Source organism: Prunus avium, chromosome 6, assembly GCF_965620075.1.
Source record: "Prunus avium chromosome 6, drPruAviu1.hap1.1, whole genome shotgun sequence".
Taxonomy (NCBI): Eukaryota; Viridiplantae; Streptophyta; class Magnoliopsida; order Rosales; family Rosaceae; genus Prunus; species Prunus avium.
In genome coordinates, this window is record NC_142289.1 from 2,826,288 (window position 1) to 2,846,727 (window position 20,440).

The window sequence follows — 20,440 nt, forward strand, 5'->3', positions numbered from 1 at the left end:
ATTCTTGCACCCGAACTCCCTTTTTAAAATCCGCCTCCCCCAATCTCGTTATTCTAGGTGTTCGTTTAGGCTACTTGCTAGAAATAGAAAATATTAAATATCACGGCCTAATTTCTACATCATAAATATAGAAGAAAAAAAATTCCACAATATTGTAGCTACAAATTGTTGACCCAATACGAACTTGACTGCACATGTGAACAATGTATTTACACAAACAAATACGTAGAAATTAACAGAGTTATCTGCATGAGTATATAAATAGGAATAAAAAAGAAAGCCTCTTGAGCTGAAAAAGCTAAAGCCTTTTTGGTTTACATCTTTTAACTGTGGCGCACACACAGGGTTTTAACATTTCATGACGTCCAGTTTGTGATTTGCTTTGAGTGTTTTGTGTATTATTGTTTGTATGCACAGCAAGCTCTGTGCTTTGTTTTCTTCTCCTCATCAGATAAATATCACTTCACCTTCGCCATTACCAAACAAAAACACAAACACATACACACACACACACACACGAGAGGAGAGACAGGCAGGGTGTTATGGATTCTGATCCATCTCTAACTTCACTTCCTCAAGGTCTCAGCTGGGCTCGTCGGAATTGCCACCCGTTCCGATCGGTGAAACCAGTTTTCCGGCTGCTGCCTGAGGTTCCGGCTTTCTAGCTTCTGATTTTTCTGGTCAAACTTAGCTGGATTGGATTATCAAGGTTTTACTTTTACGTCTACTTTGGTTGGTTTTTTTTGTTGGTTTATGTTTTTTGGTTGCTGAGAAATGAAAGAAAAGTTTGTTTTTTTCGGTAGCGGAGAAGTTCAAGTTGAATTATTTTCGTTTCCTTTATGAAAGTTCCTGTTTGGGTTTTGTTTGGTAACTGAGAAAATTGGGATGGAAAAGAAAGGTGAAGCCCAACTTTGTTTTTGTTTTGGTTATCTTTAATGGTTTTTTTCATCTGGGTTTTCTTAGATTGCAGTAAGTTTTTTGGGCAAGGGGTTAAAAAGTTTCAAAAAGCAGAGCTTTTGCCCTTTATAGAAGCCAAGAAAATGGAGGAAAGGTGAAAGAAAGAATTGATTTACTTTTGCCAAGTTTAGACAAGTCTTTGTAGTTACTAGAAAAGATTAATATGTTCTCAATTTTTTCTTTTTAATGCCAAAACCAGAGTTTTACAGAAAACATACAAAACCAAAATACCTACCTATCTCCCCTCCTTTTACCGGATCTGGGTGGCCAAACTATTAATTAATAGAATAGCATTCAAACTGTTTAGGGACATGGGTTCTTCCATTTAAACATTACAAAGAAAACTCTGAATCCAACGGTGGAATTCCACGCAAGCATGAACATTCTCTGTAATCTCTTCACCATTCAATGTCTTTGTATGTATATCATATTAAATTCAAAGATTCTTACCTTTCTGAGTCAGATCATGTCCTTTTGTCAGTCACCGTACTATCACTCAAGTCAAGTTGCCTTAAACTTCTGTCAGTTCTCAGAGAAGAAAGTTAAATAAAATGGGATTGAAAACTAACAAATGCGTCAAGCATTTTCTTGGCCTTGTGCCTGTTCTTTCCAAGATCCAAAAGGACTGTTATGTGATGTTTATAAATGTTCAACATTGTTCAGATTTTTTGAGTCTACAACCACAATTTGGTGGCCTGGAAAAGTGGAATTGAATAGCTTGCTAGCATAGGCACAGCTAATGGGGCACTTCTCCTCCATGTTCAGTGGACTGGCGAGGTCGCTATCAATCAAGAAAGGGAAAAATAACCATGGAAATTCTGATGCAAGAGATGCTGCGGAAGCAATGGCGAAGGAGGCGAAGAAGAATGACATGATACTGCGCTCTTCCGGGATTGTCAATGTTGATGGTTCAAACAATTTTGCTTCAGTTTTCTCAAAGAGAGGCCAGAAAGGAGTGAACCAGGACTGCTGTATTGTGTGGGAGGTAAGCAAAGGTTGCTAATTTTCTTGTTGCCAATTTAGAACTAGTAGGAAATTGGATATAAGACAAAATTAAATTTCTGGATCAGCTACATGGTGTTTGTTCTGTATTGATGTATGTGAATGTTGTTTGTTTTGGTTTTAGGAATTTGGGTGCCAAGAGGACATGATGTTTTGTGGAATATTTGACGGGCATGGTCCATGGGGACATTTTGTGGCAAAAAGGATCAGAGAAACAATGCCACTCTCTTTGTTGTGTAGTTGGCAAGAGACACTAGCTCAAACTTCCCTCGATCCAGATTTGGACTTGGAATTGGATAAAAAAGGTCACCGGTTTAATATATGGAAGCATTCCTATATCAAAACTTGTGCTGCTATTGATCAGGAGCTTGAGCGGCATCGTAGAATCGATTCCTTTTACAGCGGAACAACTGCCCTCTCTATTGTCAGACAGGTACTAATATGTCATTGGAATACGTAGAGCAAATATAAACTGTTTCTAAGTTGTTTACTTAAGTTCTTATTAAGCTATTAACTTACTAGGTGAAGAAACTAGTTGCTGTAATGAGCCTTGACTCAGAAACTAGTTCTAATTTTTTTTAGGCTTTGTATGAGTTTGTGCAATTTTGAACAGTATTAACATGAATGTACATCCTAAATTTTGTTTGTGTAGGGTGATCTCATTTTTATAGCAAATGTTGGCGATTCTCGTGCTGTTTTGGCTACCACTTCAGAAGATGGAAGCTTAGTGCCAGTTCAGCTTACTGTTGATTTCAAGCCCAGTTTACCTCGTGAGTCTCTAATCTATATGATCTCTCTCTCAACACACAAATGGAGAAAATAACATATGGTCACACATTTTGACTTTTTTTGTTTCAATTTCTTTGTTTGCAGAGGAGGCGGAGCGAATAATTCAAAGCAACGGGCGAGTGTTCTGCTTAGATGATGAACCAGGGGTGCAAAGGGTGTGGCAGCCAGATGGAGAAACACCAGGACTAGCAATGTCTAGAGCCTTTGGAGATTACTGTGTGAAGGGCTTTGGGCTCATTTCTGTGCCTGAAGTGACACAGAGAAATATAACAAGCAGAGATCAATTTGTTGTGTTGGCAACTGATGGGGTATGCACATTACTCTTGTAATGAAACTTTTCAAAATTGAAAAACAAAACAGGAATTTGCAATATTTCAAAAAGGGTACTTAAAGTTGTGATTAAAACTTGTTTTTTATATTTTTACTTGTAGGTTTGGGATGTTGTTTCAAATCAAGAAGCAGTGCAGATTGTAGGTTCAACAGCAGACAGAGCAAAGTCTGCTAAGCGTCTGGTGGAGTGTGCTGTGAATGCATGGAAGCGCAAGAGGAGGGGAATAGCAATGGATGACATTTCAGCCATTTGCCTCTTCTTTCATTCTTCCCCTTTGTCTGACCCTCAGCAAGTTCACCCAATCAGTATTGCCACACCAAAATAGCTTGCAGAAATCTTGCTCCTCCTTCTCCTTGTTTATCATGTAACTTTGTAGTAGTTTGATTTTGGTTAGATGTTTGATTAGGAAGTTAGTCAAGCAAAAATCTTGGTTCAGATTTCAATCAACAGCTAGATGCTTCTATAGTTGTATGCCCAATTAAGTTTCAAGATACATAGGCTTCCTATGGTAGGTATGTCCAGTGATGTCCTTATCCTACTTATGGAATGTAAACGAATGATCGGAAACGTTCAGTTGTGTAGGTTCTGTTTCGAGGATTATTCACGGAAAAAATCAGCTAAATTGGAAATTATTTAATTATGCACGTTTCTTTTCTTCAGTTTTATCTAACTACCTGTGTTTTTTTCATGTTTTAAATGACCAAATATCTTTGCACTTGGACAATTTTTCCGAAGATAACCTAAAATAGACAATTTTTATGAGAATGTGTGCATTTTGTACATCCTTAATATAGAAATATTTCAAGATACATATCCCAATTCGAGTACTAAATTTAAGTATCTCATTCACATCTCATGTGACACATCGAGGATGCGGTCAAATAAAAAAATTCGGAGTTTTATCACAGAATTTTAATTGCAGAGTTTCTGCAGATGTTACGACAACACATGAATGCTTATGGCATAGCATGTGGTGTTATATGATCATTCACACGGGGCTCTCGTCTTGGGCTGTTTTGGGCAGCATCCCATTGTTAGATGGAGGATCTGGTTGGGCTGCCTGGCCCAGAGACATAATGAGTCAGTTTCTGGTTGTTCAGATAGAATTCTGGAGTGTCCTTTTTGAAATAGAATACGACATTAACGAGTGTTGTCTGTATACGACGCGACGAGTCGTGACTCGTGCCGACACGGAAACAGTTTTCGACAGCAAGTGTATATATCGAGGGGCGAGCGAGTTCAAGAAACTCTCGTGTGTGAGGTAAGCAACCTCGTCCAGTCATGCTTCACCCAATAAACAAAAACCTTATCCAAAACTAAATCTCATTTGCGGAGAACTCCAACAATCAAAACCAATTAGCGCGAGAAACTGACGACTGACTCAAACAGTTACTTTCTAAACTTTTATTAGTTTTAAAAATTGAATGCCCAAACTCGAAAGCGACAGTACAAAAAGCAAACGAATGGTGTTCGACTGGACGTGTGTACCGAATATTCACTAGATTTGAATATGTGATTTCGAATCCGCGACATCCCACACGCAATGATAAGTTCATAAGCCGACTAAATAAGTCAGTGTACTTATCAATAAGTGGAAGTACTTATCACTGATAGGTCAGTAGAAAAGGAAAGACCCCTGTAAATGCATCGAAGGTAGCGACTCTCTCTCTGTGTCTCTGAACGCAGTCCCTCCCTGGAACCCTAGAAATCCTCGAACGGTGAGCTTCATAAATCTTAGAAATACCGATGAATTCTTGCGCTTTGAGGTTTCTCTGAACTCAGATTCGGAGCCTGAGTATGTGAACTTGCATGATTTTGGGTTCAAACGTTAATTATGTGTCTGTTTGTTTGTGCAGTTGAATTTGAAAGCTCTGTTATTTCTCTGTTTCGGAGAAGGAAAGGGAAGTTTGGGTTTGAAAATTGAGAGTCGAAAAATGTCGTCTTTGAGCAGAGAATTGGTGTTTCTCATACTCCAATTCCTGGAGGAGGAGAAGTTCAAAGAGTCCGTACACAGGTAAGCTAAGCTTCCCACCCTCTGTATTTATAATTGTACACGTATACGCGTAATTTATGTATGTATTTTTACATGCATGTACATAATACATACATGTATTTGTCAACCGGAGGTTGTTGTGTTGATTTTGGCTTTATGTGATGATTATGAGACTTAAATTATTTAAAGTTCATGTCTTTTCATTTTCATTGTTTTTAAACTTTAATTTTTAATGAAAGTTAGCCTATGTTTGGTTCTTGAGCGGTGATTATTTGGATTTAATTTTTCTATCCTAGCAAACTTTTTTAAGTTGTTAAAAAAATTGATAACTTCACGCCGAATGGACGCACTAGGCTGAATTGAGGTTCATTAAGGATCATGGGTTAAGACTTTGAAAACTGGAACAATATCTATGAGTAAATTTACCTGTTTTTCAATTTGAGCAAAATAGTAGCATTTGAGCTTAGTTGATTAATGAGGGTGATTTATTGGGGTCTAGAAACATAGATGCTTACAAATGAAATAATCTAAGGTTTTAGAGTCAATGATGTGTCCCTTGTCTCTCCCACAATTTATTGAACGATAAATGATGTTGCAGTATGAGAGAAATTAAAAAAGAAAATGATGAAAGATGAAGCTATGAATATGTGACAACTAATAGTGAAAGAGAAATACATCTAATTTGGTTTAATAAGGTTTGGTCAAGCAAGTTTTTTGTTTAAATTGGGATATATTATGATAGCAAGATGTAATGGAAAAAAAATAATGATAATGAGAAAAAAACTCTTGTTTAACAAAATTATCAATATAATTTCCGTGTGTGCAATTGATTTTCTTTTCTCAATTTGGAAATCTTGTTTCAACATTTATTTTCTTTCTTACACTCCAAATTCTTCTATCTTGAAACTATTTTAATTTCAACCTATATGTTGTAGGCTTGAGAAAGAATCAGGGTTCTTTTTCAACACAAAGTACTTTGAAGAGAAAGTTCAGGCTGGAGAATGGGATGATGTAGAGAAGTACTTATCAGGATTTACAAAAGTTGATGACAACAGATACTCAATGAAGATATTTTTTGAAATAAGGAAGCAAAAATATCTTGAAGCACTTGATCGGTAATACTGGAATCTACTTTTTCTGTTAGGCTTTTTATTTTTCTTAAAAAAACCATTTTGAGTTTATTGGGCAAGAGTATAATATTATATTCTGTCCTTTCGTGTTTATTATGTTATAGGCAAGACAAGCCGAAGGCTGTTGAAATCTTAGTTAATGATTTGAAAGTGTTCTCCACATTTAATGAAGAACTTTACAAAGAAATCACGCAGCTTCTCACTCTGGGAAATTTCAGGTAATTTCTTGCATGTAAATAAAGAGGGTATTGATCTAGTAGCAAGGTCTATGTTGACAAATGCTTCCTCCTATGGCCTGGTTAACTGATGATGAAAATTAGGGAAAAGGAGTGAGTACTTGGATGAGGTCCCCTTGATATTTGTTGATCCGTTCAATAAATTTCGTACTTATAAAAAAAGAAAAGTTTCATTGCTTGGAACCTTAGAGAACAAACAATTGCCCAACCAAGACCGGTTAAAGCTTGGCTTGATGGGTGTAGGATTTTATTACTACGAAGCCAAAGCAGCATGTAAGACAAAAATGAATCGAGGAGTGAGTTATTTTACCTCTTCCACATTTTGTCGTCAACCGAGTGGGGCTATCATGTTGTTGGAATCATACTTTAAAGGAGAGGCAATGTGTATTTATGACAATTAAGTTCAAAGTACCCTGCCATCAGAAAAAAAAAAAGGAAAAAGAAAATGAACAGCTCTGTGGGATTGCTTGTTTTTCTATGTCACTTTATAACCCTAATATATGGTAATTGTAGGTAACTGTCTTTTTGGTTTTTTGGTTTTTTTTTTTGGAAATAACTACCAGGGAAAATGAACAGCTTTCCAAGTACGGTGACACCAAAACAGCTCGCAGCATAATGTTGATAGAGCTTAAGAAACTTATAGAAGCAAATCCCCTCTTTCGCGATAAGCTTGTTTTTCCCACTCTGAAGGCATCAAGACTGAGGACTCTGATCAATCAAAGGTGAGAGTGATATTCTTTTGGATGAACAACGCTGGGTTCCCAATTCCTTTTCCCCTCATAGGTTTTCATGTACAGGTGTTCTAGACATATGATTTTTTTATAAATAATTCCCTATTTGCTATTCTTTTCTTAATTTTAAATTTGAAGTAAATATTTTTGCCTCACTTCCCTACCTCAATAAATTAGCTAAGCTTGACTCCCTTGCTTGTACTTCAGCATTTCAATTTTCAAATAAACGCATTCTTTATCCATTATATGTTAATTGGTTGCTTTCATTCAAGCATAGGGTGCTTCTAGCACTTGTGTCACCTTATTGAAGGACAAATGAATGACTGAAGCTGGTTTTATTTTGAAACTTGAATGCAATCATTAACATTTGTGTTTTCCTGTTTCCTTTCTCTTCTTCCCAAAAGGGAAAAAATTATAAGCTAGTGGAGGCTATTGTGCTTCTTTTGTGTCGTATACCAGTCCTGAGCCCGGGTAAGGGTAGGAGGGGCTAGTGGAGTTCTTTTAACATTTTCTTATTGTAAAGTTATCATATTGGTTCAGATTTTTGTGCTAAGCCAATCATTGTCTGATATCTGATACTTCTATGTAGTTTGAACTGGCAGCACCAGTTATGCAAGAATCCAAGACCAAACCCCGACATCAAGACTTTGTTCACAGATCATACTTGTGCACCTTCCAATGGTCCTCATACTACTACACCCGTCACTCTTCCTGTTGCTGCAGTTGCAAAACCTGCTGCTTATCCCTCACTTGGAGCTCATGGTGTATGATATTATACATAGAAGCTTTGATCTTTATTCAATTTTCCTTCTTGATTATATGTCAGAGATATAAATTTAAATGTTGACTAGTAAATGTCTTGTTTCCTTTACTGTGTACAGCCCTTTCCGGTCACTGCAGCCACTGCTAATGCTAATGCTTTAGCAGGTTGGATGGTCAATGCCTCAGTCTCTTCATCCGTGCAAGCAGCAGTTGTTACTGCATCATCCATCCCTGTTCCACAGAACCAAGGTGAGAACTTGAGTTGCAATTTTAAAATCATTTTTCTGTACATTGTTGTTTGATTTTCATATTGTGGAATGTACTTCAGATAATTTCAAGTTTCAGTTCCGTAGCTGAGGAAAATTGGATGGTCTTAGCATTTCTAGGTTTAATGTTACACTACACGTTCTAGTATTATTCAATTGATTACAGGGTCAAAAGGTTTTTAAGTTTTGTTTTTATGAGTTATGACGTCCCCTCTCTGCTTATTTACTCATTTCCTTAGTTTCTCTATGTTTTGACAATCTAGTTTTTCATTTAAGCAGTTGCAATCTTGAAACGTCCAAGAACACCTCCAGCAACCCCAGGTATGGTTGATTATCAGAGTGCTGATCATGAACAACTTATGAAACGATTGCGACCTGCTCAATCTATTGGGGAGGTAATCTAGACAATATTCTGTTTAGTATCTAATTTTGGAATATTTTTGCATTTTTTCTGTGTGATACTGAAAGTATAGTAGGACTGGTTTACTTTGCAATTGTTACTAATGTTGGCATTCTTGTCACCATTTTACTTATAGGTTATATATCCAACATCTAGACAGCAAGCTTCTTGGTCACCGGACGACCTACCCAGAACAGTGGCTTTTACCTTGCATCAAGGATCCAGTGTCACAAGCCTGGACTTTCATCCGTCTAACCATACATTGTTGCTAGGTGTGATTGTTTGTCGTCGTGTTTGGCTTTTAAAGTTCGAGTAATATTATAAATAAGGCCCTATTTAAATAGGTTGCCTTGCCCCTGGGCTTTCTTCCATTCTCTTCTGAGTCTTCTATAACTTTATTTTATGTCTGGCAGTTGGTTCTAATAATGGTGACATTACTCTTTGGGAACTTCTGTTGCGTGAGAGGTTGGTTTCAAAGCCATTCAAGATATGGGATATGACAACATGTTCATTGCAATTTCAGGTCATCTTTTAGTCATGTTTTTTTTGGAGGGTTAAGATTTGATTTGGTATTAAATTTTTATGGTCTAGTGTTAATTAAAGCCATGTGATGGAAGCACTTTTGGTCTTGCCTATAGTATAGTTTTCAGAGATTTAAAATGTACGTATTTAACAGTTTAGTTTTTGTACAGGCCACAATTGTCAAAGACACCCCGATTTCTGTCAGCCGTGTTACGTGGAGTCCAGATGGGAGCTTTGTGGGTAGGTACATTTTGAAGCTTGAAATTATTTCTTGAAGAGTTGTGTGTATATCTTATTGTTTTACTTGCTACAGGGGTTGCATTTACCAAACATTTGATTCACTTGTATGCTTATCATGGATCTAATGATCTGCGCCAACATGTGGAGGTGATATGATATTATGATAATTTTTCAGATTGATCAAGAAAGCTAAATTTGTAACTGCTGCTCAAATTGTATCCCTTTTCTTTTTGCAGGTTGACGCCCATAATGGTGCTGTGAATGACTTAGCTTTTGCTTATCCAAATAAACAACTGTGTGTTGTGACATGTGGAGATGATAAGCTAATAAAGGTAGAATTATAATTCTCATCACAAGATTTAATTTACTTAAAAAGTTTCCACTTTATCTAAACGAAGTGAAACAGGTATGGGATTTAACAGGACGAAAACTATATAACTTTGAAGGTCATGATGCACCCGTCTATTCAGTCTGTCCTCATCACAAGGAGAACATTCAGGTATGTTTGCAAAATGGAGAAAGCATTTGTTTTGTTGATTAATTTGTTATTAGTGTTTGGAAGCAAATGCTTTTGTGTAAGTTTAACTTAAATTTATATAAGTTTTCTCATTTACTGAATTTTGAGAATTTAGACATAAGTATATAGGAATAAGAAAACATTCTTTATGGATTTCACTTATCTGAAACAACTAATTGCTTAGATTTATTGGCCGAGGGTCTCTTTTTGAAACTTTTTTGAATGTTTGACTTGAGTACCCTGCTTCCTTGTCATCTACTTTTCTCATCACCACGTGCAATAAGAAGTGTTCTTCTGAAATTTCAGTTCATATTTTCAACTGCTATTGATGGAAAAATAAAGGCCTGGCTGTATGACAATTTGGGTTCTAGAGTTGACTATGATGCTCCTGGCCAGTGGTGTACCACAATGCTATACAGTGCAGATGGAAGTCGGTATGAAAACTTTAAAATATAGACCTCTACAAATTGAGTATTTAGTAAAAAAAAAGTTATTACTCCTTTTTCTGTTATTATCTCGCAGTTTTGACAAACGTATGAGTTATTCATCACAGTTGAAATGTCTTGTCAAAACTTATGTAAGTGCCATCATTTCGTATTATCCTTAAGATTGATTATTATTAGTATTATTATCATTTCAGATTGTTCTCTTGCGGAACAAGTAAAGAGGGAGAATCGTTTCTAGTTGAATGGAATGAAAGTGAAGGAGCAATAAAGAGAACATATTCTGGACTCAGAAAGAAATCAGCAGGGGTTGTGCAGTTCGACACAACACAGAATCATTTTTTGGCTGTGGGTGAAGATAGCCAAATAAAGTTTTGGGATATGGACAATATCAACGTTCTGACTAGCACAGATGCAGAGGGTGGACTTCCAGTCAGTATTTTGTTATAATTTCTAGTTTATTTCTTAAACTCCCCTCCCCTGGATGTCGATTTAGGGCATGATATCATTATATTATATGTTTCAGAGCCAACCTCGCTTGAGATTCAACAGGGAAGGAAATCTTCTTGCAGTCACAACAGCAGACAACGGATTCAAAATACTTGCAAATGCTGTTGGAGTTAAAACGCTGAAACTTATGGAGTCCACCACATCTTTTGAGGGACTAAGGCCTCCCATTGAATCTACTGTTATCAAGGTTTTAATCATTTATTTGGTCATGTTTTTATTATCATTTTTTTTTTCTTCATTACATCTTCAAGACCTTATTATTTGTGTCTAAATAGGCATCTGGCTCGCCGTCTGTTACAAATGTTAGTGCGGTCAATTGTAAAGTGGAAAGGAGCTCTCCTGTTAGGTCTACTCCAATTCTTGTATGTCAGTTGATCTTTCTAAATGTTTTTTCTTTTTATTTATTTTCAAATATTCTTTGTTAAGTGGCATAGCATTCATTTGATTATTTTGGCTCTATTTCAAGCTTGGAATTGATCACATGAGTAGAAGTTTCGAAAAAATGAGAAGTCTGGAGGATGCAATTGATAAATCCAAGATCTGGCAGTTGACTGACATTCAGGATTCTGCACAGTGCCGGCTAGCTACAATGCCCGACACAACAGATACTTCCAGCAAGGTGTGTTAAGTATTTCATGCTTATCACATTCTATTGTGACATTTATATGCCATGATATTCTTAAACCATTGCATTTAAATTTAGGTTATTCGACTCCTGTACACAAATTCTGGTACTGGCATTTTGGCACTTGGGTCAAATGGTGTGCAGAAGCTGTGGAAGTGGGTCCGTAATGAACAAAATCCAAGTGGAAAGGTAATAGCTAACCTAGAAGAAGTGTTCAATCATCTGTTTTTCCTCTCTTTTCCATCTAGTTCAGTGCATCTTCTGAAGTTTGTTTGTGTTTAAAGGCCACTGCCAGTGTTGTTCCACAGCATTGGCAACCGAACAGTGGTCTTCTTATGACTAATGATGTCACAGGTGTTGACCTTGAAGAAGCAGTTCCATGCATAGCACTCTCAAAGAATGACTCTTATGTGATGTCAGCTTGTGGTGGAAAGGTCTCATTATTTAACATGATGACATTTAAGGTAAATCTGTACATACGGTCTAGAAAATTTTAAAAAAATTGGGATCCTTTTTTATGGTTAACCATATGAGTTTCTTTGAGTTGTAGGTAATGACAACATTCATGGCACCTCCTCCTGCATCCACCTTCATAGCTTTCCATCCTCAGGATAATAACATCATAGCCATTGGAATGGAGGATTCTACCATCCATATTTACAATGTTAGACTTGATGAGGTAATTACTTATCAGTTTCTTCTCCATTTCCTATGCTTTAATCTTATTTTCTTTCTTGCCTCAAAACTATGAATATGTTGCATTGCTAAAGACCTACATGATTTATCTGTTAATTTTAGGTGAGATCAAAAATGAAGGGTCATCAGAAGCGGATAACTGGTTTAGCTTTCTCAACCAATCTTAATATACTCGTTTCGTCTGGTTCTGATGCTCAAGTAAGTACATTTTTTTGGTTATTTTGATAAAATGCCCAGTAACCCATTGGCATTGTCTTTTCCAAATCTAAACTACATATTTAACTGCAACCTGCAGCTGTGTGTGTGGAGCATTGATACATGGGAGAAGAGGAAATCAGTTGCAATACATATACCTTCTGGAAAGGCACCTGCTGGTGACACTCGAGTGCAATTCCATTCTGACCAAATTCGCTTGCTGGTGGTTCATGACACGCAACTAGCCATATATGATGCCTCAAAGATGGATTGCATCCGACAGGTAGAAAGTTTACTCTGATGTTTTAGTTAAACCAGGGATGATCCTAGATTTGTTACTATAACTTTGTTCTTCCATCTCAGTGGCTTCCACAAGATGTACTTCCTGCACCCATATCTTATGCAGCATACTCCTGTAACAGTCAACTAGTATATGCTGCCTTTTCTGACAGTAACATAGGGGTGTTCGACGCTGATACCCTAAGACTTAGATGCCGCATTGCTCCATCAGCATACCTATCCCAAGCAGTCTTGAATGGGTAAGCTGTGGAGAACTTACCATGAATTTTTAAGGTTCTTGATCCGATATTTTTTAACTAATCCTGCCATGTCCTACATTGTAGAAGCCAAGCTGTGTACCCGCTTGTTGTTGCAGTACATCCACAAGAACCCAACCAGTTTGCTGTCGGCTTGGGCGATGGCTCTGTTAAAGTTATTGAGCCCACCGAATCAGAGGGGAGGTGGGGATCGTCCCCACCTATTGAGAACGGAACACTTAATGGAAGAGCAGGATCGTCGTCGACCACCAGCAACCACACGCACGATCAAATACAAAGACGAGAATAGTTTTAAGTTCTTAGGACATGTCCTGAGCTGTAATTTCTCAGTATAGAATGTTAGGTTTTCAGTTGCTCAATTGTCCCTTATCAAAAGGATAAGTTTGGATGTAGGTTGATATGTGGATAGAGACTAGGGACACATTTAGTAGTTGTAACACATAATTCAGAGGCCAAGGAAAATGGTCATCTCACAAACGAATGTGTTTTTTTGTATGATGTTTTGTTATCTATCTATTGGTTCTTGTTTCCCATAAAAATGCTTGCATATGAAACTAAAAGAACACCCTTAATCCATGACTCAACGGTCAACCAACGGGTTGATGTGAAATTACAAGAACACCCTTAATAACGGGTTGAAGTGGTATATCTTTGAGGCAAAGTAAACGACACGTCGTTTTATACGTGGCGGGAATAATTCCTTTCCAATCCAAAACGCATCGTCCAACTCCTCAGACTATATTCAACGTCTCTAATTTTTCTCTATCTCACACTCTGATTTTAGGGTTAGGGTTTATTTGCCCCTCTCACGCTTCGTCCACTTTCCATTTCAATTTCTCTCGTCTTCCGGTTATGGCGAGCCGTACAGACCCGTCGGCAAAGAGCATAAGGGGGACGAACCCGCAGAACCTGGTGGAGAAGATCGTACGGTCGAAGATATACCAGAACACGTACTGGAAGGAGCAGTGCTTCGGGTTGACGGCCGAAACCCTAGTGGACAAAGCCATGGAGCTCGACCACATCGGTGGGACCTTCGGAGGGAACCGTAAGCCCACGCCTTTCATGTGCCTCGTGATGAAGATGCTTCAGATCCAGCCCGAGAAGGAGATCGTTATCGAGTTCATAAAAAATGACGACTACAAGTGAGTTTTACTGTCCAGTTAACTAATTGCTTTTGACATACTGTAATTGGTTTTGGACGTGCTTATGTGATTGACAATGTGCATGCTCTGTTAGTTGGGAGAATTCGTGTTGAAGGGAAAGGAAGGGGAATTTGTGGAGTTTTGTGGTTTTTGCTGAGAAACCCTAATCCGAAAAGTGTGTTTTAGACGTTGAATTCTTTCAGATGCGGAATGAGATATTTTGGGTGGTTTGGATATATAGCAATGTTTTGCTTTTTGTAAAAAAATGTAGGAGATATATCTGATATTCTTTGTTGTGTTAGGTGGAGGTAAAGGAAGGATACGGGAAATAATAGGGTCTTGTTATATGAAGAGGAAATTGGTGATTTCTGTTTTTGAATTTTTGCTTAGGAAGGTCGAAACAGTTAGGGTTGGGATAATAGTGCAAGTTGGTTTGGTAGGGTGGAGATTGTTTTTGCTATGTTCTGGTTGAAGCAGCTTTATGATTCTTAATGCTGAATATATTTATTTTTCACATTTCATGTGGACCTGGAGCTTTTTTTCTTATAGTCTCTTTCCAAAAGTTAACATTTATTATTTGCGTTTCAGATATGTCCGGATACTTGGTTGCATTTTATTTGCGTCTTACGGGCACCGATACTGATGTGTACCAGTACCTAGAGCCTCTGTACAATGACTATCGGAAGTTGAGGAGAAATTTGGCTGATGGGAGTAAGTTATATGATCATCTCTGAAGTTTGCATTGATTAGCATACTTACTATTGGATTTTAATGAGAATGCTAATTATTTCTTGCTCTAATTGTATCCAGATTATGCCTTGACACGTGTGGATGAGGTTATTGATGAACTTCTGACAAAAGATTACTCTTGTGACATTGCGATGCCACGAATTAAGAAAAGGTGGTTGTTTATTGGAATAAAATTTCCTAGTTGATTTTATCATGGTGACTTTTGTTTTTTGTTTTTCCTATAGACATAGTTGAATATCCTCACCCTTCTTTACATTTGGAATGCAACTTGGCCTGGTTTTGTATTTGGCCCCTTGTATCTCTCCCCTGTTCTAGGTTTCCATGAGGGTCCATTTTTACTTCTACAATTTTAGGTTTATGTATGTAATTTCTTTCTATATTCATACAGATGGACTCTGGAAGCAACTGGTTCATTGGAACTCAGGAAAAGTGCGTTGGAGGAGGACTTTGAGGAGGAGGGAGAGAAAGAGGAGAACGATCAACTTGATGGACTGGATGATGAAGTCCATGATAGGGATTATTATCGTGGCCGAAGCCCTGTAAGAGAAAGGGACAGGGATAGAAGACGCGACAGTCACAGATACAGGTTCGTTTCTCTGTTTGTAGCATATGATTTGTTTTTTAGACATGGAAGTAATGTTTATGTTGGTCACTGACTGATGTTTCTTTCTAATATTTATGTATATTTTTTTTAACATAGTAAGGTACAGTACAGCCTCCTTGCATCATGATGATTGACTGAGAATGAACAATTTTCTTTTATACAAATTTTTTATGTTTACCATATATTAATTCTGACACATAACTGGATTGTCTCTTTGTGTCTGTTGGTCGGTTGGGATGAAGGCTTGGTTAATAGCTCTGGGAATTAGATTGGTTGGGTTCTTATTATTTGTGTTATTGTGTGTGAGTGGAGATATTTTGGATCTTCAGGTGATTTCTGAACTAAACTGAATGTTCTCTTCTCTCTTTTTTCTTTTGGGGGTGCGGGGGAAGTAAAATTTTGTTGAAAATCGAGCTGAGAGCATGGAGTAATAGAATGAGAGGCAAAAGAAAATAAAATAAAGCAAGTCTAAACTGATTTTTTTTTCCTTTTATAAATGAGTGTCTGGGTAAACATGAAATCCATTCAAGTAATCTCAACTGATTTTCATTTGGGTTCTGCCTGTCTTTGGATGAATCAGTCTTGTAGCTGTTGTGGGAAATTTATTAGACTTTTATGTCATAAAAATAATGACTTTTAAAGTGAAAGCTGTTGTCTGGCTATTCAAATTCAGACTAGTACATTCATATGTCATTGAAGTTTCTACCATTGAATTTTAAGCAATAGGTGTTATATAATGGCTTCCTATAGTATATCCTTGATTCTGCCAGGTTTCTCTGCACTGACAGTGTGCAGTGAGAAGTATGATGGATCATACATTTTTCCTGCAGTGTAAATATGGTTCCCTGGTCAGTTGTGTCTTTTCTTATTTTGCATTTGGAGTTAATTCAGCAAAGTTGGTTAATTGAATGCCATTGGTTCTTTTTCTGGGAAGCCCTGTGGTTGATTTCATTTGTAAATGTCGAATTCTACCATATAGTTACTGTTTGTTGTTAAACAAAGGATTGAAACTGTCATCTTGAAGCTAACACTGCCATTTCTGTTTCCTTATTTACTCCCATAAAACAGGGACCACGATTATGACAGACTATGATAGGGATAGAGACTATGACAGGAAACGCGGACATGGACGAGAAAGAGATAGGGATCGGGACTGTTATCGACTAAGAGATGAAAAGGATCGTGGTCACAATAGGGAGCGGGATAGGCAAGAGAGGGATTATGGCAGGAGGAGGAGCTATTCAAGGAGCAGAAGTCGGAGTAGGGATCGTGAGGGTCGGGATAATCGCAAAAGACATGGCCACAGCAGCATGAGTCCCAGGAGACGGGATGGGCATGATGAGCATGGCACTTGTGAGGAGTCAAAGAAGAAGAAAGAAAAGAAGGAGAAGAAGACTGATGGGACAGACCATCCAGATCCAGAGATTGCTGAAGCAAACAGTCTCCGTACATCTCTTGGATTGAAACCTCTGAAGATGTGATAATGTTGGTTGACTAGTTCATGTTAATGTGAGTATATTTCAACTGTCTTTGGATTTCTGAACCTTTTACAGCTAGTGCTTTCAGTATCTCCTGTACATCCATTACTCAAGTTCATATAAAGATCATTTTTACTGACTGTTCAGGCAGCCATTTTTCAGGAAAAACTGTAACTCTTGGTTTTGTGTACAGCATTGGTATGGGCCAAAACAAATGCCGTGCATTTGTGAAAGCATTAACAATATAACAAGAGCTAAATACTTTTATAAGAAGAAACATGCAAAATCTTTACATCTAACAAGAACACAAGTCTTGACCCAAAAATAAAGAATAGCACGAGTAAATTGAAAAGAAAACAGAATCATGAAGGGAACAAATACTCATATCATGGCATGATCTCAGTTATCAAAATGCCATTTGCATTATACTGAAGGGTGCCAGATAAACTCAGTGGTCTGCACTTGCTTCCCATTAGAATCCTTTTCTTGCATAACTCCTGGGCACCTCTTTCTTCCATAGCTTTGCTATCTTCTTGCTTTGAATTGTCTTCCCCATCGATCTCCCTACTTACCATTTTTGTTAGGGACCTTGCCATTCTCAACTTCCAGCGATTAGTCGGCATGAATTTTGATGGAACCAAATTCAAGTTACCTGAACTTTCTTGCTCCCCAATCACCCTGAAAGTAGCATGAGCAACACCAATATCAACTCGTTTAGCATTATCACATTTGATATAACAAAAAGGTGCACATAGGTTAGTATCATCATCATTGGCTCTGCTGTTGCACTTGGTTTTGCTTTTCATGAAACTTCCGCCATTGGAGGAAGACTTTTTCTCTGGTGATTTGATCTTCATGTTGCCAAATGCATAGGTGAAGAGGGAACTGATTTTCCTCGGCAGAAGCTTTCTGGGTTTGTTCTTGAGTTTCTTCTTCTCCTTCGTGCAATGCTGCTTATTATATCCTCCATCGATGTTCTTGCTGCACCCATAATCAAATCGTTTTTGCATGGTCTTGGCTAGCAATTTGGGGACCTTAATCCTTATCTTTGGCTGACGAGTAGTGATCCTAATAAAATATGACAGCGGAGGGCGTTGTGGTATATTTCTGCGGTCCATTGCAATATTAACAACTACAGTTTGAGTTTTCCTTCCAACTTTCTATCTGCAAATCGAAGTGGTCATTGCAATATTATATAACTTTGTTGGTGGCCTCCGCGAAAATAGAGAAAGTGGATTGGAGAAGTGGGGGGAAGAGTTGGCAGACGTGGGTGGGTGGAGCCGTGGAGCTGTGTCTTGCAATTCTAGGGGCCAAAAAAGAAGTGACATTTTTATTTGGAAAACAATCTCAATCTCATATTGGACGGTACAAACCTGAAACCGTCTCTCTCGCTCCCGGATCTCCCTCCCTCTCTTGTCCATCAATCACATTGCGACCACTTCTGCCTTCAGCTGCTTTCTCTTTTCTCTTTCTCTCTTTCTCTCTCTCTCTCTCTCTCTCTCTCTCTCTCTCTCTCTCTCTCTCTGATATGAATAGCTGAAATCCACATTGCATTGCACAACCCATCAAAATCTGTACGCTTTTTTGCATCATTGATCTTTGGGTTCACATAAAGTTCGAAACTTTAGAGCATTTTCTTATGGAAATGTCTGCCTCTGTGTGTTGTCTAATTTGATCTGTAGATACAAATAAATACAAAAGAAACAGAAGAAAAACAGAGAAAGGACCATTGAAGCAGAAATGACAGAGCTTTGCAATCTGCCAGAAGATATGGCATTGAATATTCTCTCAAGGCTGCCGCAAAAATCTCTGGTTCGATTCAAATGCGTCCATAAATCCTGGCAAAACATGATCAACAACCCCCATTTCATAACCACACACCTCTCCAATTCCACGCGTACGTCCAGCAGTCTCTTTTTCAAGCGCTCGGTCATCAAGAACACCGAAACCGACGACAGGGAAACTCTCCTCACATTGGTTAGTAACAGCTACGACAATGCTCGCGAAGATGCTGCTGCTGATGATGATGAGCAAAACAAGTCATAGTTTTGTCGCCGAAGACATCGCTAGGGAACAATGTTTTGGGTTTGAGGATTTGAAATCTGTGACTCTTCATGGGCATGCTGACGGGATCATTTGTCTAACCGAATCCGACAACAAAATGGTTTTATGCAACCCGGCAACCAGGGAATTCAAAAAGTGTGCTTCGTCTGACCCAGGTGTTGGTGCTTTGGGATTCAGAATCGACCCGAAAACCAGGGATTTCAAAGTTGTTAACATTACTGAAAACGGTGAGGGCGACGACGACGGCGATGATGAACACCTCATTTGCAATCCTCTCACAATAAAACTCTACACTCTATCTACCGAATCTTGGAGAGAAATCAACACCGACACTTTAGAAACCGAAACCATCTACATTTTGCCTGGTTGTTTACAGATGTACTACAAGGGATTTTGTTATTGGACGGGAAATAAGCAACTGAAGGAGTTCATCAGTGTGTTTGACATGACGGAGAACCAAACAGTTAGGCAATTGATCATTTCGTTTGATATAGTTGACGAGGTTTTTCATCCTATATTGTTTCCCGACATCATATACGACTCGGGCTATAGTCCACATAGTCAGCTTCTTGTGTGGGACGAATCCGTTGATCTTTATGCATCCATTCATGATGGATCGATGGGATTATGGTTGATGGATGACGGCGGAGGTTGGACGAAGCTATTTGCCTTTACAGCGTTGGAAGATGTCCCGTCACCATTGCGATATTGGAGAGGCAGCAGCCATGATGAGCTGCTTCTTATGGTTTCCCAGGAAGGCTGCCTGTTCACGTTCGACCTCGATACAGAAACCCAAGAGTATGTTCCGGTTCGCAGCACGGACGACGACCAAGACTCTGTCTTCCACGAGTATGTTGTGGTTTGGGGCGGAGACCCGGATTGTTTGCAAGTTGTGTGTGTGGGTACCATAGTTCCCTTAAACAGAAGCAACCAGTGCTAGAGAATTGCAGAGATAACTTTAGTGTGATGATATAAAATATACCAATAATTAGGATGAAATTATGTTGAAACTGTAATTTGATCTTGTATTTTTGTTACTAGCTTCTAGCTATTCTTTAGGACAATAGCAAACCTGATCAATATAAATAAAAATTTAGTGAAAATCGTGTTGCGGTTTAAAGGACACTCTCTTTTTGTGTTAATACAGATTTTAGGGTATGGGTGGTTTCTTTCCCTCCATGGAGACATTCCTGCTTTATTCAATTAAATACAATCAGAAATACAAAAGGAAATATTTATGCGCACATGTCCAATTGGAATTGACATGAAAGTAGGAATTACAATTACTACTCCCACAGGGAGAAGACTAGTGTTTTCCTTCCGCATATTGTGACCAAGAAAATTATACACCTTACTATTATTATAGTGTAAATCGTGTTGCAGTTAAAAAGACTCTTTCTTTTAGGATGCTGGTTTGCCTTTTTCTTTGGTTGAAAACATTCTTGGTTTTTACAAATTCCATTTTGACACATGAAAAAATAATTTATTAGAAAGACAAAA

General features: G+C 38.1%; 3 protein-coding genes and 1 pseudogene across 5 annotated transcripts; all 4 read left to right on the forward strand.

The window, feature by feature from the left end:
* The first annotated feature begins 291 nt into the window (after nucleotides 1-291).
* LOC110762867 (putative protein phosphatase 2C 34) lies at nucleotides 292-3,711 on the forward strand. The gene is made up of 6 exons (XM_021965570.2): nucleotides 292-709; nucleotides 1,621-1,942; nucleotides 2,084-2,392; nucleotides 2,612-2,729; nucleotides 2,833-3,056; nucleotides 3,180-3,711. The coding sequence occupies exons 2-6, from the start codon at nucleotides 1,697-1,699 to the stop codon at nucleotides 3,402-3,404; spliced, it is 1,122 nt and encodes a 373-aa protein (XP_021821262.1). The 5' UTR covers nucleotides 292-709; nucleotides 1,621-1,696; the 3' UTR covers nucleotides 3,405-3,711.
* Nucleotides 3,712-4,645: 934 nt separating this feature from the next.
* Nucleotides 4,646-13,441, forward strand: LOC110762854 (topless-related protein 3). 2 transcript variants are annotated; one of them, XM_021965556.2, is made up of 26 exons: nucleotides 4,646-4,797; nucleotides 4,936-5,093; nucleotides 6,008-6,187; nucleotides 6,307-6,420; nucleotides 7,002-7,160; nucleotides 7,759-7,933; nucleotides 8,051-8,180; nucleotides 8,474-8,592; nucleotides 8,734-8,869; nucleotides 9,011-9,120; nucleotides 9,290-9,359; nucleotides 9,433-9,506; nucleotides 9,596-9,691; nucleotides 9,766-9,858; nucleotides 10,183-10,310; nucleotides 10,517-10,751; nucleotides 10,846-11,016; nucleotides 11,105-11,191; nucleotides 11,296-11,448; nucleotides 11,533-11,643; nucleotides 11,739-11,918; nucleotides 12,005-12,133; nucleotides 12,253-12,348; nucleotides 12,446-12,628; nucleotides 12,709-12,884; nucleotides 12,969-13,441. In XM_021965556.2, exons 2-26 carry the CDS (start codon nucleotides 5,014-5,016, stop codon nucleotides 13,189-13,191), a joined length of 3,408 nt encoding a protein of 1,135 aa, XP_021821248.1. In that variant the 5' UTR covers nucleotides 4,646-4,797; nucleotides 4,936-5,013; the 3' UTR covers nucleotides 13,192-13,441. The 2 variants fall into 2 exon arrangements, with proteins under 2 accessions (XP_021821248.1, XP_021821249.1); XM_021965557.2 differs by having other exon boundaries at nucleotides 8,477-8,592.
* A 159-nt stretch (nucleotides 13,442-13,600) lies between these two features.
* On the forward strand, nucleotides 13,601-17,044 carry LOC110762855 (pre-mRNA-splicing factor 38-like; annotated as a pseudogene). The gene is made up of 5 exons (XR_015836263.1): nucleotides 13,601-14,044; nucleotides 14,633-14,755; nucleotides 14,855-14,945; nucleotides 15,183-15,380; nucleotides 16,467-17,044. The product of XR_015836263.1 is annotated as a pre-mRNA-splicing factor 38-like (transcript).
* Nucleotides 17,045-18,872: 1,828 nt separating this feature from the next.
* LOC110762899 (F-box/kelch-repeat protein At3g06240-like) lies at nucleotides 18,873-20,055 on the forward strand. The gene has a single exon (XM_021965619.2). It carries the CDS (start codon nucleotides 18,873-18,875, stop codon nucleotides 19,878-19,880), a length of 1,008 nt encoding a protein of 335 aa, XP_021821311.2. The 3' UTR covers nucleotides 19,881-20,055.
* The last annotated feature ends 385 nt before the right edge of the window (nucleotides 20,056-20,440 follow it).